The sequence below is a fragment of the Calidris pugnax genome, unplaced genomic scaffold, assembly GCF_001431845.1.
Source record: "Calidris pugnax isolate Ruff unplaced genomic scaffold, ASM143184v1 scaffold178, whole genome shotgun sequence".
NCBI lineage: Eukaryota > Metazoa > Chordata > Aves > Charadriiformes > Scolopacidae > Calidris > Calidris pugnax.
The window spans coordinates 292,870-306,895 of NW_015090986.1; the positions used below are offsets into that span (position 1 = coordinate 292,870).

General features: G+C 40.9%; 1 protein-coding gene across 1 annotated transcript in view; it reads right to left on the reverse strand.

Annotated features, from left to right (window-relative positions):
* LOC106894883 (collagen and calcium-binding EGF domain-containing protein 1-like) overlaps positions 1 to 14,026 on the reverse strand; it is a 182,315-nt gene that overhangs the window by 84,772 nt on the left and 83,517 nt on the right. Inside the window, exon 5 of the mRNA XM_014953874.1 lies at positions 13,810 to 13,890. Coding sequence (XP_014809360.1) covers positions 13,810 to 13,890 — 81 coding nt within the window. The remainder of the gene's footprint in view (positions 1 to 13,809; positions 13,891 to 14,026) is intronic.

Below are 14,026 nucleotides of genomic sequence, written 5' to 3' on the forward strand. Positions count from 1 at the left end.
TAAATTCCAGGGCCTAATATCATCTTCACCATTACTTAAAGCAGCATAAATCTACAGAAGCTCAATTAAAGCCAACGGAGCTGCATCCAATTTGCACCTTTGTTGCAAAGCAGGTTTTGTGTCAAGCTAACTTTTTTGTTCACAGGCACTAGAAAACAAACATGAGGTATTCTTGCTGACTTGGATGAGCAGTAATTTATGTCGCATTTTTATGTGTATATGCTGTCATATCTCAACCTGAATTTCTTCCAAGAGAATTCGTGCTCTGCCATTACAGATAGCTAAGACATTGCCAGGACCTTCCTAACTTCAGCAGTTGAGATTCTGAGTTTATAAATAATTCCCTTTTGTTATGATTTTCAGCTATATGTTGTAAAGGAAAAATTAAGGGCTCTACGGCTAAACCACCATCTAAACATTGACTTTATGAAGGGAATGACTGACCTACTGTAACCTATGAAGTACCTTGGGACATTTAGCAGAGAAGTACATTGTGGAAAATTTACTTTTTTGGAAGGAAATTTAAAAAAAGGAATTTGTAAGGAGAAGTAATAAATGTTTAGTGTAAACAATGCAAACAAAAAGCAGTAAGTGTTTGTGCCTCTCAAAGTTTTTTAAAGATAGTGCTTTTAGTCTAAGTAAAGCAGGCAAATAAGCTGCCGTGCTCTGTGTCTCTTGTTATTTTTACAGCTGCTACCAAATAAAAACATCTTGCATATACTTGTAAAATTCATGCTTCAGTAAGAAGAGGTGCCAAAAAAAAATTATTCTCTCCAAGAGACTAACAGTTACACTTCATAAAGATATCATGAGAAGTTTCAGGGAGCCTTCTGAATGGGGAATGCCTTCCTGCTATGAGGTAAAAGATGGAAAAGTATCTTCAAGGACAAACAACTACATTTTGTCTCGACTAACAAGGAAAAAGTTGAAATTATTTGAAATCTGTGGTCTAGCCATTTTTAAAATGCAAACTATTTCTAACAGAAACTAGCATCTGCTTCTGTATTTATCAAGAACCTGTTCCTCCAAAGAAGCCTTCCTCATGAAAGACTTTTTTCATGCTATATAAATGGGCTGAGGAGCTATAGTTTTCCTACAAAAAAACCAAACCAAGCCAAAAAACAAACAAAAAAAAATCCCAAACCCAGGAAAAGGAGTAAAGTAGTTTTCAATTCAGTTATTGATACCCAGCTGCAGAACACCCATTTGACAGTTGACTTCCAGACCCAAATACTGGAGGCTTCTCTGCTTCCATTGCTTCTCCCTGCCATTGCCACCAGGCAGCTTGGGATGACGTAAGGATTCGTGGTACAGGTCTTCCCCACAGCATCCCCATTAAGTTAATAGGGGAACTCAGGGGTGGAAAGACCACTTCTGAAACTCATATACTCAAGCATTTCCCACAGATGCCAACTACGTGCCTCCAGAACAAAACATGACAGAGACTTTTCCAGTTCTTTGATGCTGCTTTGCAGCTTTTTTCCACATGCATCCCATTGTAGCAGGCAGGATATTTAAAATTTCGAAACAGTTAATCTTGCAACTGAGACTGCATTTCAATAATAAACAACTCGCTCTAATTTTTCATCCTCTGAGCCGTTATATTTCCAAGAAGCACGGTCAAGATGGTATTTAATAAAAGGATTGCTATATTTGTTTGTTTCTTTCTTTCAAAAAAAGAAGCCCTACAGATTAAAACACCAAATTGGACATTATGGAATACAGCCAGGGTCTTCAGTCCTAACATACAATTAAGAGGAATCTGAACACAGAAAGTTTCCTCTCTGTTTCCATCCTGAAGATATATTTGTCCTGCATTAAATCTTTGTCAAGTCCTTAAGGAAAATTTCTTGGAACAATTTTCTTTTCATTGGAACGACTTATAACTGTAATGGCTGTAAGGTCAATGAAAACGTTTGAAGTCTCTTTTTCCTGGTACTTAAAAATATCCAGCAGTCCATATTGCTAACGAGAATGTGTAAATAAATACATGTGTACATGTTAGCCATTCTTGCTCCCGACTACTTGTTTTCTGCTGCTCTTTTCACTCCACCACAGCTATTTTCACTGGAGATGGTCCAGTGATGTACCGTTAGCTTACTCCCACTGTGGAAATACTCTGGATATTTTTGCAACATAAGAAAACATCACAAAAATCTAATTTATCTCTCAGTGGATATGAAAAAATATACTTTAAAAAAAGGAGCATTTTTTCCTCTTATCTCAAACAGTAGCATTTTGTTGAACTGGAATGACAGCAAATCACCATAAGTAAACAAAGCCCAGCAAGTTATTTGAAGATTCGATTTACAGCGACCTTCTCTGCCATAACAGGAACACTACATCTTCAGCATAAGCTATCAAGCTCTTTTTAATGTGAAGCATAAATTGGGCTTTTTCCTCCATTTAAGGCTGGAGAAGTAGACAATACTGACATCCTGTAGTAAACCTTAGTGGGTAACTAAGGCAGAATTTGGCATGCTACTCCTTGAGAAGCACAGAAATTTAACCCAGGATCCAGAACTATGAGTCAACTACTGGCAAGTCCATCCTAAGGTTAAAAAACATTGCCCCCCAGCACCACTGTGCACCCACTGATGTACATCTGGAGGGGCACCATCAAGGACCCTTCCAGGCACGTTCAATAAAACTGCAACTCAAGTATGGGTCAGTGTGAGGACAACGAACAGCACAAACAAGAATCCGGCCAATCTTGCTTGGAAAGTCAAGCAGAGACCTCACTTCGTTGGTAAGATGCCTTCAATCTGCTTTAAGAACTTTTTGCGTTCTTTTTTTTTCATGGAATGCTAATAAGAATTATGAAGAATTCCCAAGCTGATGCACTTTGGTATAGGTCCAGGGAAGTCAGTAGAGCTATAGAAATACAACCCTCTGCAAATCTTTTCATACAGCACCTTTAGTGCCCGTGGAGGGGACCAAAAGAGCCATCCTCTAACACAGATGAGCTTCTAAGAACAATCAAGAAAGGACCAGTCCTGCACACACATTCATGTATACTAAGTAGTCTTCTTGAGCCACACACTGCAGAAAAGGATGTAATATAAGATCAGATACAAGGAGAAAGTTTGAATGCACTCTGAATCTACTTTGAACCCGGAGTAGATGCCTGGACCACAGGTCTGTCTTTATAAAAACTTTTGTGGGTAAATCTCATCATTGAGTTTGTATCAAAATGAAATTTTCACTTCTCTTTAAGGAGTTTTAAAACTAAGAGGAAATAGGACCTTCATTTTATCTGAAGGTTAACTCTTTACCTTTCTCCCCACTGGCCATTACAGGGAGAGCAGGTGGAGCCTGCTCCACCTAAAGCAGACTCTTAACAGAAAGTTCTGAAAGCTGGGAAGTGTCAGGTTGTTCCCTCTTTCCCTCCCTCATCCATATTTTACTTTTTTTTTTTGTCTGGAAGAAAGAAATATGGGGAACCGAAGGGTGAGAGTAGGCAGGGAAACACTCCCAGAAGCAAAATTTTTAGTGTCTTCTGTTTTGCTATTAGACAAGCCAAAAATCAAGCAGGGCAAGGAAGAATAAAAATATATCCCACATTCTCCATTTTTAATCACATTCCATTTTGTGTTTCTTCATTTTGAAATCAGAAAATCTTGAAATGAGAATTAAAAAAAAGAAAAGAAAAGAAAAGAAAAGAAAAGAAAAGAAAAGAAAAGAAAAGAAAAGAAAAGAAAAGAAAAGAAAAGAAAAGAAAAGAAAAGAAAAAAGACAGGAACGACCCATTTTCTAGAGGCTCCTCATCTCTCAATTTTGAAATTTAAAGCAGTTTCACCAACAGCTTTCTGGATATGCAGAAAGTCCATTGGAGTAGACATACACAAAACAAACCAAAACAACCTAATAAGCTTTTTAAATCCAAATATACATCAAAACAACCTTTCTACATCTGTTTAAGCAAATATACTCTATTTTCCATATAAGCAACATGTTATGTGATATATCAAGAGGCACCACAAGAGTCACAGTGTGAGGCAACGCTTGCCCATAGACTGTCTGGGCCATGGTGCAGACCAACAGCCCGACCACGCTTGGGTTCATCATGCTACTGATTTCCAAGAAGCGGGCAGAAATCAGCCCAGCCTGCCTATCTGCCACTGCTCCTCGCTCCTGCCTTAGGAAGCTGTCGTTAAAAGCACATATCCCCAGGAGGATCAAGCATTTTCCAAACAGTAGCTCTAGTGACCCCTGGTCCCTCAAGTATCTCTCTCGCTCTCTGGTTCTCAACCACTAAGATCTACCAAAGACCCTCAACCCTATTTTCACCCGTTTTTATTCTTCCCACAGATGCTATTATACAGATTAAAATAATTTTCCCTTTGGCTATTTTTGTTTGAATTATAAATCATTTCAACTCTCAAAGGCAATAATCTCTAAACCAAGGGGTTTTGACAGAATTCCAGAGAGCAATGTTTAGGAAACGACACTGCTTTTTTGGTACAGCTATGATAATAAACTCTATAATGAAAATTGAGTATGATAATAACATCTTGTTGAATAGGCAAGATGTCAGATTTACAACATATATTAAATGTGTTGAATGTGATCATAGAGATATTAACATTCCACTGAGACATCGGAGCTCTAAGCAGGAAGTTATTTACGATGAAATAACACAGCCAATAAAGTTATTTGCTCTCTCTTATAAAAGGAATTCTTAGCATACTTTTTTTGGTGTTTTTTCACAATTTTCTAAATTGTCAGCATTTACCCATGATTCATAAAATATTCCAATACTACTTCATGTATTTCTTCATCCATTTAGCAGACAGTACCACCTAACTTTTTGGACTTTGGCATCTTGTTACAGAGAATTAGTTACTCAACCTTCTCCCTTCAGGGAGGGCAATGAGACTATGAAGCTGACATGAACACTGCTGTTTTACACTGGGAGGTATGCACCACTAATTTCTCGATAGAAAGACTATTGTTTGTCATACACTTGCTAGCCCTGATGAATATTCTCCTATATTTCTCCAGACTCTATCGCCTTATAATAAGTCTATTCATTCTCCAAGAACAATCCATTTAAAAACTCAGATTATAGCTTTGATTTTGCCTCTCTTTCGCACTTTAAACATCATGTATGCACCACTTCAGCTCCCAGCCCATTTGAAAAGGAAGGATAGAAATTCTGTTTGATGCGCATTTACTACTGAATGGCTGCTAATATTAATACAGTGAATACAAACACTGTGTATTACACCTTATTTAAATTCTGTCACAGATCACCAATCAAAATGGATGTGGCTAGAAATTAAGTCTAACAAAAAACCAAGAAGTACGTGTTTTTTTAATAGCTGGATGTACACTAAATGCTTCACAGTCTCATACTTCATTTTTTGAACCAGGATCAACAATGAAATCAACACAACATGATGGAAAACACTTTTTAAGCAAGAAGGATTTTCCAAACACAACTAAGATCTGAGATTACTGTCTGCAACTGAAATTGTTTTTCTCTTTGACTGTTAAAAAGAGCTACCCTCAAGGAGATGCAAACAAATTGCTTTATTTTCCTAAGCCAAGAAGAACCCAAGTCAGCACTGTATGGATTCTTCTCTCCATTGTTTCTGCTTACAATTGGAACAACACAGAAGAAACGGCCAAGTAGAGCAGTAGAGTGGCATTTGCTACTGTTAGTTTACAGAAGAAGCCACCATTAATTTGAAAACCGAAACCGAGCAAACAGAAAATGGACAACAGAGGGGAAAAAAATTCTGAGCAGAATTTGGGGAAAGTTCTTCTTACTGTAAATCAAAGTCAGCTCAGCTAATGTGGATGGTAGGCACAAGTCTCAGACTCTTAGTAAGCAGGAATTTTGAAGAGAAGAACCCTGGAGTGACTCATATGGGTCTGCAGGAGACATAAGCAACACAAGCCAGAGTCTCCAGAGCAGATCTTCCCCCTGTCACCGACTTAGCACAAAGCCAGCCCTCTGCCATCTCCAACAGCTCCAGCTGAAGTGGCACTGATATTGAACACTCAGGATCCAGCTGAAGTGGCACTGATATTGAACACTCAGCAACAACTCACACATTGAGAGAAAAGTCATCTCAGGACTCAGGGCACTGCGGTGGAGACAAAAACAAAAGACTAAACTCAAGGGTGTGAGAATTCAGCACAATCTAAATGAAACCCAAAATTACACATGCCCCAAATGACCAGCATTGCACAAGAGTGTGAAAAACCTGAAATGTGGTATGTCCCAGGTCCAGTGTCTCTGCACATCTGTAAATCAGTGGTCTGGGTCACACCAGGTACCTTGCGCACACCTGCCTTGTGTGACCTTGTTGCCCACACACAGTAAGTGCTCTTCCAAAGATGTGATAATAGAAGAACAGGCAAGTGCAGCAGAAGTCTCAGAAAGCCTGTCACCCACATGCTTTTTGTACTGGGCAGTGGCTTCCACAGCAAAATATTGTCAATCCCATCTTATCTGGGATGTCTAGCCTGCCTGATCTGTTTTTCCAGGAGTAGTTGAAGTATTTCATGTTCAGCTGCTTCCCAATAATTCTGTGCTATGACAATGAGTGAAGGCAATCTGAACTGAATTTAAATATTTGCCTGCAAGGTGTTCCTCCTGCCCCCATGTGGATCTGCACTTTACAGAGAGGTAGAGTGATCTTCCAAACCGAGGAAGGAAAGAAGGGACAAGACTATCAAGGGAAGATGCATCAGCTCCTGTAACTTAGCTCTAAGTCTAGCTGGGAGAACAGGCATCCTCCATGGGGTGCGTGCATGTGTGTTTTTGTTTGTAGCCTGACCTCAGGGAGCATATACAATACTTAGGATAATTACAAAAGTCATATTCCCTTTGGCGGCCTATTTTTATTACATATTTCAAATCAGCCACAGGAGATCCTGAGGCTACTATTTTGTTTGTCTGGAGTCTCTGAGCTAGACGACATGCCCAGGAAAGTCAGGTCATATTTAACCCTATATTCTGTAGATGAAAACCATAATGCAACGCACCTGGATTTCATTATCGATCAAACCACTAAGGAGGGCACTTATCATAAAGCTCTTGACTTGCTAGTTTTAAAATTCTCCAAGCTGCTTTGATGTCAACATCAAAAACTTCTGGACTACACGAACAACCATTTGCCAGACCTCATCCTTTAATTGTAGCACATCCTACTTCAGTGCACCACTCAGAGTAATTATGCAACGTTCTGAAAGATCATTAATTATATTGCTTCATTTTGGAGTGAGCTGGCTGTACGGAGGAGACACTGCACAGCAAACCCACAACAGCACTGTGTTTTGCTGCAGGAGGCTTTGCTCCAACCAGTAGCATCCACGTCTGCTGAGACCTCAAGTGTCCCTAACGCCACCAAAATTCAGTCATAATTAACATCCTTAGCACTTGAGACAGCAAAGTGGCCCAGAAAGTCATGGCCACCCAAATGGGGCATGGAAACCCACAGACACGTGTGTGACATTGGTGTTACTCTTGACTGGCAGATATTCACAATTTGTCTCAGTAACTGCGAGCAATCTGTTCCCTTGGCAATTGCAGCACAGGAATCAAATCAAACTAAGGACTGAGTGCAATCAGAATCATGATGCTTAAAAGTGCTACTTTCAAACCAATAGGGAGAAAAAAAATTCTAGGAATTCTGTGAAAAATGTCTTAGCACCATTGTAGCATACACTGTTTTGTGAAAATGTTGTGTACTGTTATTCATGTGTACAAAATCCACCTGTGATGACAACTTCCAGGGAGACTTTTTAAAATGTGTATATATAAAACAAACAGCAAAAAAATTTTAACTAGGGGAACACTTCTGCATGTTGCACCTCTTCATACCTTCACCATGCCAGTGAAGGAATTAGTAGAATTAATACAAGTGAGACTCGGGGAGCAGCACTCCTTCCACGGATGTGCCACACCACACAGAGACACACCGATTTTATGCTGAGGTTTTGATATGGAGTTCAAAAGGCCCAATACTCTATGCGTATTCACAGGTTTCTTCACAGGATGAATAATTTGATAAGTTCTGACACCGAGTAGCTTTGTTGCAGCTCTTCTCAGTAGAGCCCACAGTCTACACATGCGTGTTTCAGATGATGGAGCTGCCCTGAGCGATGCACAGAGTTGGCAGCTCAAGGTTCTTCACCACTGAACCATGTGCAAAAGTAGAATTGTTAGCTTATTGAAATGTAAAGAAACTCTTCTGGGAGACATGGAATTACAGCTTTTGTGTATGTTCAGTTTTCTAAAACCAAACCAAAATCCGAAATCACATCCTCTCTTAAATTTTCACCAAAATACCATCATGGAGTGCATTTCCCTGCAAGATAACTGGAGATAAAGCAGTACTTTGCTCTCATCAGATAAATTTATTGGTTTTACTGTTATATTATATCAATTGGGCATCCTTCAATTTGATCAAAACTGAAATGGTCAGCAAAACTTCAGAGAAGAAACACAACAGCGACAATAAAAAAAAATATCTCTAAAAAGTCAGAAGATAAGATGGCAAAACGTCATCCTTGCTTACTCCAGCTGAAAGCTTCAAAATTGTACACAACAATTTTTTTTTGCTGCCAGAAAGCCCTGCAACATGCTCGCTGAGTATCTGGGAACCAGGAATTGCATATGGTCCCCAAGGGCATATTAGTGAAAGTGCTGCTCTTTGTGAAACAGCTACAATCCAACTTACTTGCAATTACTTTTATCTTTTGAGAATGTGCAAAATGATACAGTCTATAAAAATAGTAGGCTCCACCAGCAATATCAGCATTCAAGAGAGTAAAAAGAAATGCTTTTTGAGGCATGTGATCTCTGGTTAGCATCAGAATTAAGTAGGGTGTAAGTACAGATGCATTCTCTTTGAGTTGTCTTTTTGTTATGAAGTGTAGAGCAATCTTTCACAGCAAAATTTAAAATTTGGAATGTGGGGACAGCCTTTGCAAAATATTGTAGTAACTGCTAATTAGCAGATGAAGAAGGTAACAACCTTCACTAAAACCTGTTTCATCCTATTTAAAAGACCTTTTACTTGCTAAATACTACAAAATAGTTACTGATTAAGTTCTAAGCGAAGATTTAAGCCCCACAACATGGGGCTTATTTGCAGATATAACAGGTAAAGATTTGCCTCATATTTACAGAGATTTTACCATCATTAGCTAGGACTGCTCTGCCAAGCACTCTGACTCTAAACCTCCTACTCCCTGCTGGTCCCACATCCTCCATCACTACACATGCAGAATTAGGGTATAATATGTTCCTTGAGAAACTTGTACACTTCATTTTCAGCAAAAAGTGTAGGAAATAGAGTGCTCATCATGATGTCAGAGAAAGATGGATAATTTTTTCTCGCCAGATCAATAGTCTGTTTAAAAAAGCAGTTTCATCGACCAATTTAGACAAATTTATTTGCAAATTGAGAACATACACTTCATTTTCAGCAAAAAGCGTAGGAAATAGAGAGTGCTCACCATGATGTCAGAGAAAGATGGATAATTTCTCTCGCCAGATCAATAGTCTGTTTGTTTAAAAAAGCAGTTTCATCGACTAATTTAGACAAATTTATTTGCAAATTGAGAAGGATTCAGACTGATAGTTTCAGCTGAGTGAAAGGAAAAAAACCCTTCCATTTGCCCATGAAGACAGTGGTTAAAGCGTCCTTCCAACCTATGCAGATCCAGATTCAAATTTTCATCTGCCCAATTCATGCATGCTGGTTTCCTTAATTTAGCCCTTTATTTTAATCAAAAATTTCTGAAAAGGAGCAAAACTATTTCTTTCAAGTCAATTTACAACAGTATTTAAGTGTCTAGTAGACAAAGAGATTTGCACAGTCAGAGGATACAAACATGCTCATTTTCCCATCTGCTTCATGCTTGAATCTTCCTACAACTGGTGATAGGCAAACAGTTTTCCACTAGCAAATCTTTCTGTTAAGTCTGCATATTGTCTTTCTGAATAATTTTCACTAGAATCTCTGAATTGTAACTGAATTTAATGTTTAGCTCTCTTAAATATACAACAGTTAATTAAGTAATCAAGTTTTGCAGGTTTTTTTGAAAAGCGAGCAACCCCCATTAGCAACCAGATTAGATGCTGAGTCTCTTGACCTAGGCAAGGACATGACCACTACCATGCCTTTATGGGAACACAGCTTCATGATCAGGGTAAAGCAAGGGGATACCTACTCCAGACACTGCTTTTCCTTCCAGACCACAGAAACAATGTAGGGTAGAGCCACTTAACGTGAAAGTGAATGAAGGACAGTAACGAAGAGGGCTGCTGCTAAGATGTGCAAACTGGGTTGTCCCAGCCAAGTAGACAGCACGTGGAAGCACTGAAGAAAGCTGCAGCAACATTCATGCAATTCAACACAGCAACAAATTGTCTAAAAGTCTTTCGGAGGGTGAACCAGGTTAACAACACATTCGAATAGTTGGAGAAGATAGCAACATGTGATTGAGGCCTCATATTCTCACGTTGCTCAAATTTGATGAAGTTTGCATACAGTAGCAATTCAAAGTCTTACTGGACTACCACATTATCACCAGATCTGCAGAACTTATTCTCTGCTGCATACAGTAGCAGTTCAAAGTCTTACTGGACTACCACGTTATCACCAGATCTGCAGAACTTATTCTCTGTACCTGGATGATGGGGACATTACTGCCAGGTACTTTGTGCAGTTACATAAATGAGTTTACATGAGATTTGCACTGAAAAGATGTTGTACAAGATCCCACTGCTTTTTGCATCTGTTCCTCTGCACTCTTATGAAAATAAATACAGAGAACATCTAGAAAAATACAAATAAAACTAAGCCAAGGGCCAGACTGCACACAGTCAAAAAGGAAAAATACATCTAATTATGTACAAGGTTGCTATGACCACAGGGAAAAATGCCAATATATTTTCAGAGCTTGGCCCCACTTCTGGCTTGGCCCTCCATTTGGCTCATCTTTATTCATGAACAAATCTGGTGAAAAAAATTTTCATGAAATATTTTTTCATGATGAAAAGATGCTATTTTTATTGAAGTGCTCTGCAAACATGCTGATTTTCGTGAAAAATTCCAGCAAGAGGAATAAAAGGATGAAATAGCTTTCAGTCAAGAATTTATGCTTTGGAAAACTTATTTTGCTCAGGAATTTCGACATTTGACTTCAAATTTACTTCTTCTTTTATTTAACTAATTGCACAGCAGATCATTAGCAGTGGTGCATGTTGCTTTATCCTTGACATGTTATGACATGAGATAAATTTTGTGTCAGTTTGTTTAATTTCTACATAAAAGGTATTTTGACCTAGAAAAGAAATTAGGTGTGTATGCTAATAATAAATAGCAGCTGACATTAACTATCCTTTTAAACTACGTCTAATACTGTATATAAATAACTGTATTATTCATAACTATTGTCATTATGAGGTACTGTGGAAAAACTGTCTAGGAAGATAAAAATTGAAATTTTCTAAAACAAATGTTAGAAGAAGTTTCTCAGAAGCCTGCAGTGAAAGTTCCCTAAAGCCACAGCAGTTTCTGTCCAGCTGACTTTTTTAAAGTGTTTGCTGTCATTCCCGATGTGAAAGCTGAATCCTAAAGTGCTCGCATGCCTTACGAAACAAAACCCACCTTGAGGCATCATAGGCTTAGTCAACAGTAGGAAGTTTCTTGTCATCTCCAAGTATTAATGGATCTAAATTACAACACATTCAGCTGAGGTTAATTCCGTGTGCCTGCTGGCAGCACACCTTGCTACCAGGGGCAATGGGGATGCTGCTCTTCCCCTAAGGTTCACCATCACGGGTGGGTGATGCTGCTGGTCCGTGTCAGAGCGTGGTGTACCTCAGAGGTGCAGGACCAGCAGCACATCTGCTGAGATACATGCCTCCGTTTCACAGATTCTGCCCTGCTTTTGTGCGTATGGACAACACAGAAGAAAGCTCGCAGGGTGGGGGATGGAACCCTCTTCACCCGACCCTAAAGGTTAGACCTTGAAAACACATGAGTATGCGGAAATTGATTTTTTTCTTTTTTTTTTTTTTTGTAAACAATGCAGTTCTAGGGGTAACAGATACAGAAAATATTTGAAAACATGAACCCAAACAACCTAGAGTACCACGCAGTGATTTGGAAATGTTCGTTCATGGTCTGTGCTGGTTTGGGATGGTGAATACAGCTTGGGATCGAGCAGGGGGAGAGCTGTTGAGGGAGGGAGGGAGGGAGGGAGGGCTCAGCACAGCCAGAGCCCAAAGGTCAGAAATACATTAGCAAGGATGAAGAAAGTACAAGTGGGAGTTAGCAGCTGGACAGAGTCCTGCTTTCTTTGCGCAGCAGCCCACAGCAGCCAGTGGAACCTGTGAAGTCTTTGTCCACTTCACACCAAGCAGACCCACTTCGCTCAGGCAGATTTTGGGAGTTACCAGCAGGACAGTCATGTACGTGGCTGGTTTATGCAGCCTCTACCCTCAGTAACTCACCCCTCAGCACAACCTTGCCCTCCCCACTGCTCTGGTCCCAAACAAGAGATACGGTGCACGTTCAACCAAGTACTCTCCTTCCCTGCAAAAGCTACACACTGCCTCTCTCCACAAAGTGCTGGGTGCTGCTGCCTGCTACAGAGCTGCTTGTAAGCAGGCTCTGCCTCACCTTCACAGGGAGAGGAGAGAGAAGGTAAGGGAAACAGGGAAGTGTGGTCTCCAGTCCTCGCAGAGCCCTTCCCAGGGGCTGTAAGGATGCTAACACTGCTGAGAACTAGGCAATGGTGTGACACCTTCCCAGGTGGCTGTGGCTGCCGAAGGGCATGAGCCAGCCCCAAGTACGTGAGCAAGGCACAGCAGGGCTGCACTGTGCCTCTGCAGCTCTCCAGTGCTTGTGCCAAACAGAAAACACACTGGAAAACCTCTGTAACACTTTCCACAAGTATCAGTGTGCCTTATCTTATTTTTGGTATATGTCAGTGGCTCCCTGCCACACGCAGGCATACGCGCACAGGCAGAGTGCAGCCGTCTCCACGGAGTAACCTCTCACAAGAAGCAGCTTTCATAGATGAAACGTCTCATCTGTGAGGATGGGACTAATCAGTAAAGGGACACGTGTGCACTCGCACTTTGCCTGTATTTCTCCAAAAGCACATCTATTGTCAACTGTTCCGGGCATTTGTCATCATTAAAACAGCTTTAAAATTCTTCTGAAAAACAGATGATGTTTCTCAAACACACAGCCGAAAATTGAAAACTCAGGGTTGGATTCATCTTACTTAATTTGAGAGGCCTCTGCCGAAGTCCCCCCCCAGAGCTGGTTGCTGAAGAAGTTAGTCATTCTGAGGGTATGATTCATCTACCTAAATGTAAATGCCTTTCGGACGGCATGAATCCAGTAGATCTCACTGATCATCCCTCAACTGATGCAGCCGCAGCCCCGGTGCCCTCCGAGACATCCAGGTCAGAGGACACCTCTCTCACCACATCAATGACTGATGACCAAGATACCACGCACCCTCTCCATCGATGCCTTTGCAGCGGGCTACTAAAGCCTTTCGCTTGGGCAGCAGCAGGACTTGCCACGGGAGATGCCAAAACGCGAGAGGGACATGACCAAGTTACGGCAGAAACGCCGTGGTGGGCTAGCGGAGAGCAGAGGGGAGGCAAACAGATGCTACAGCTGCTGTCCCCGCGCCTGACACCAACACGTGTGTTTCCCCCCCACCACCAATACCCCTCTAACCCACCCAGGGGATCAAACCCCGAACGGTGGCCACGCGTGTCCCCCCGGCGGCTCCGTGTCCCCACCCCGCGGCGCTCACCTGAAGCAGGTGGTGAGCTCGCCCGTGGGCTTCAGGCAGGGGTACCGGGTGGTGGCGATTTTGTTCTCGGAGCAAACCTCCCTGCAAGGCGGGGAGTGGGATTATTAACGGGAAAAAAAAAAAAAAAAAGAAAAAGGGAGAGCAAAGAAGAAAAAAAAAAAATGGTGGTGGTGGGTGTGTGGGGGGGAGGAAAGGAAGAGAAAGAGGAGCACGGGGG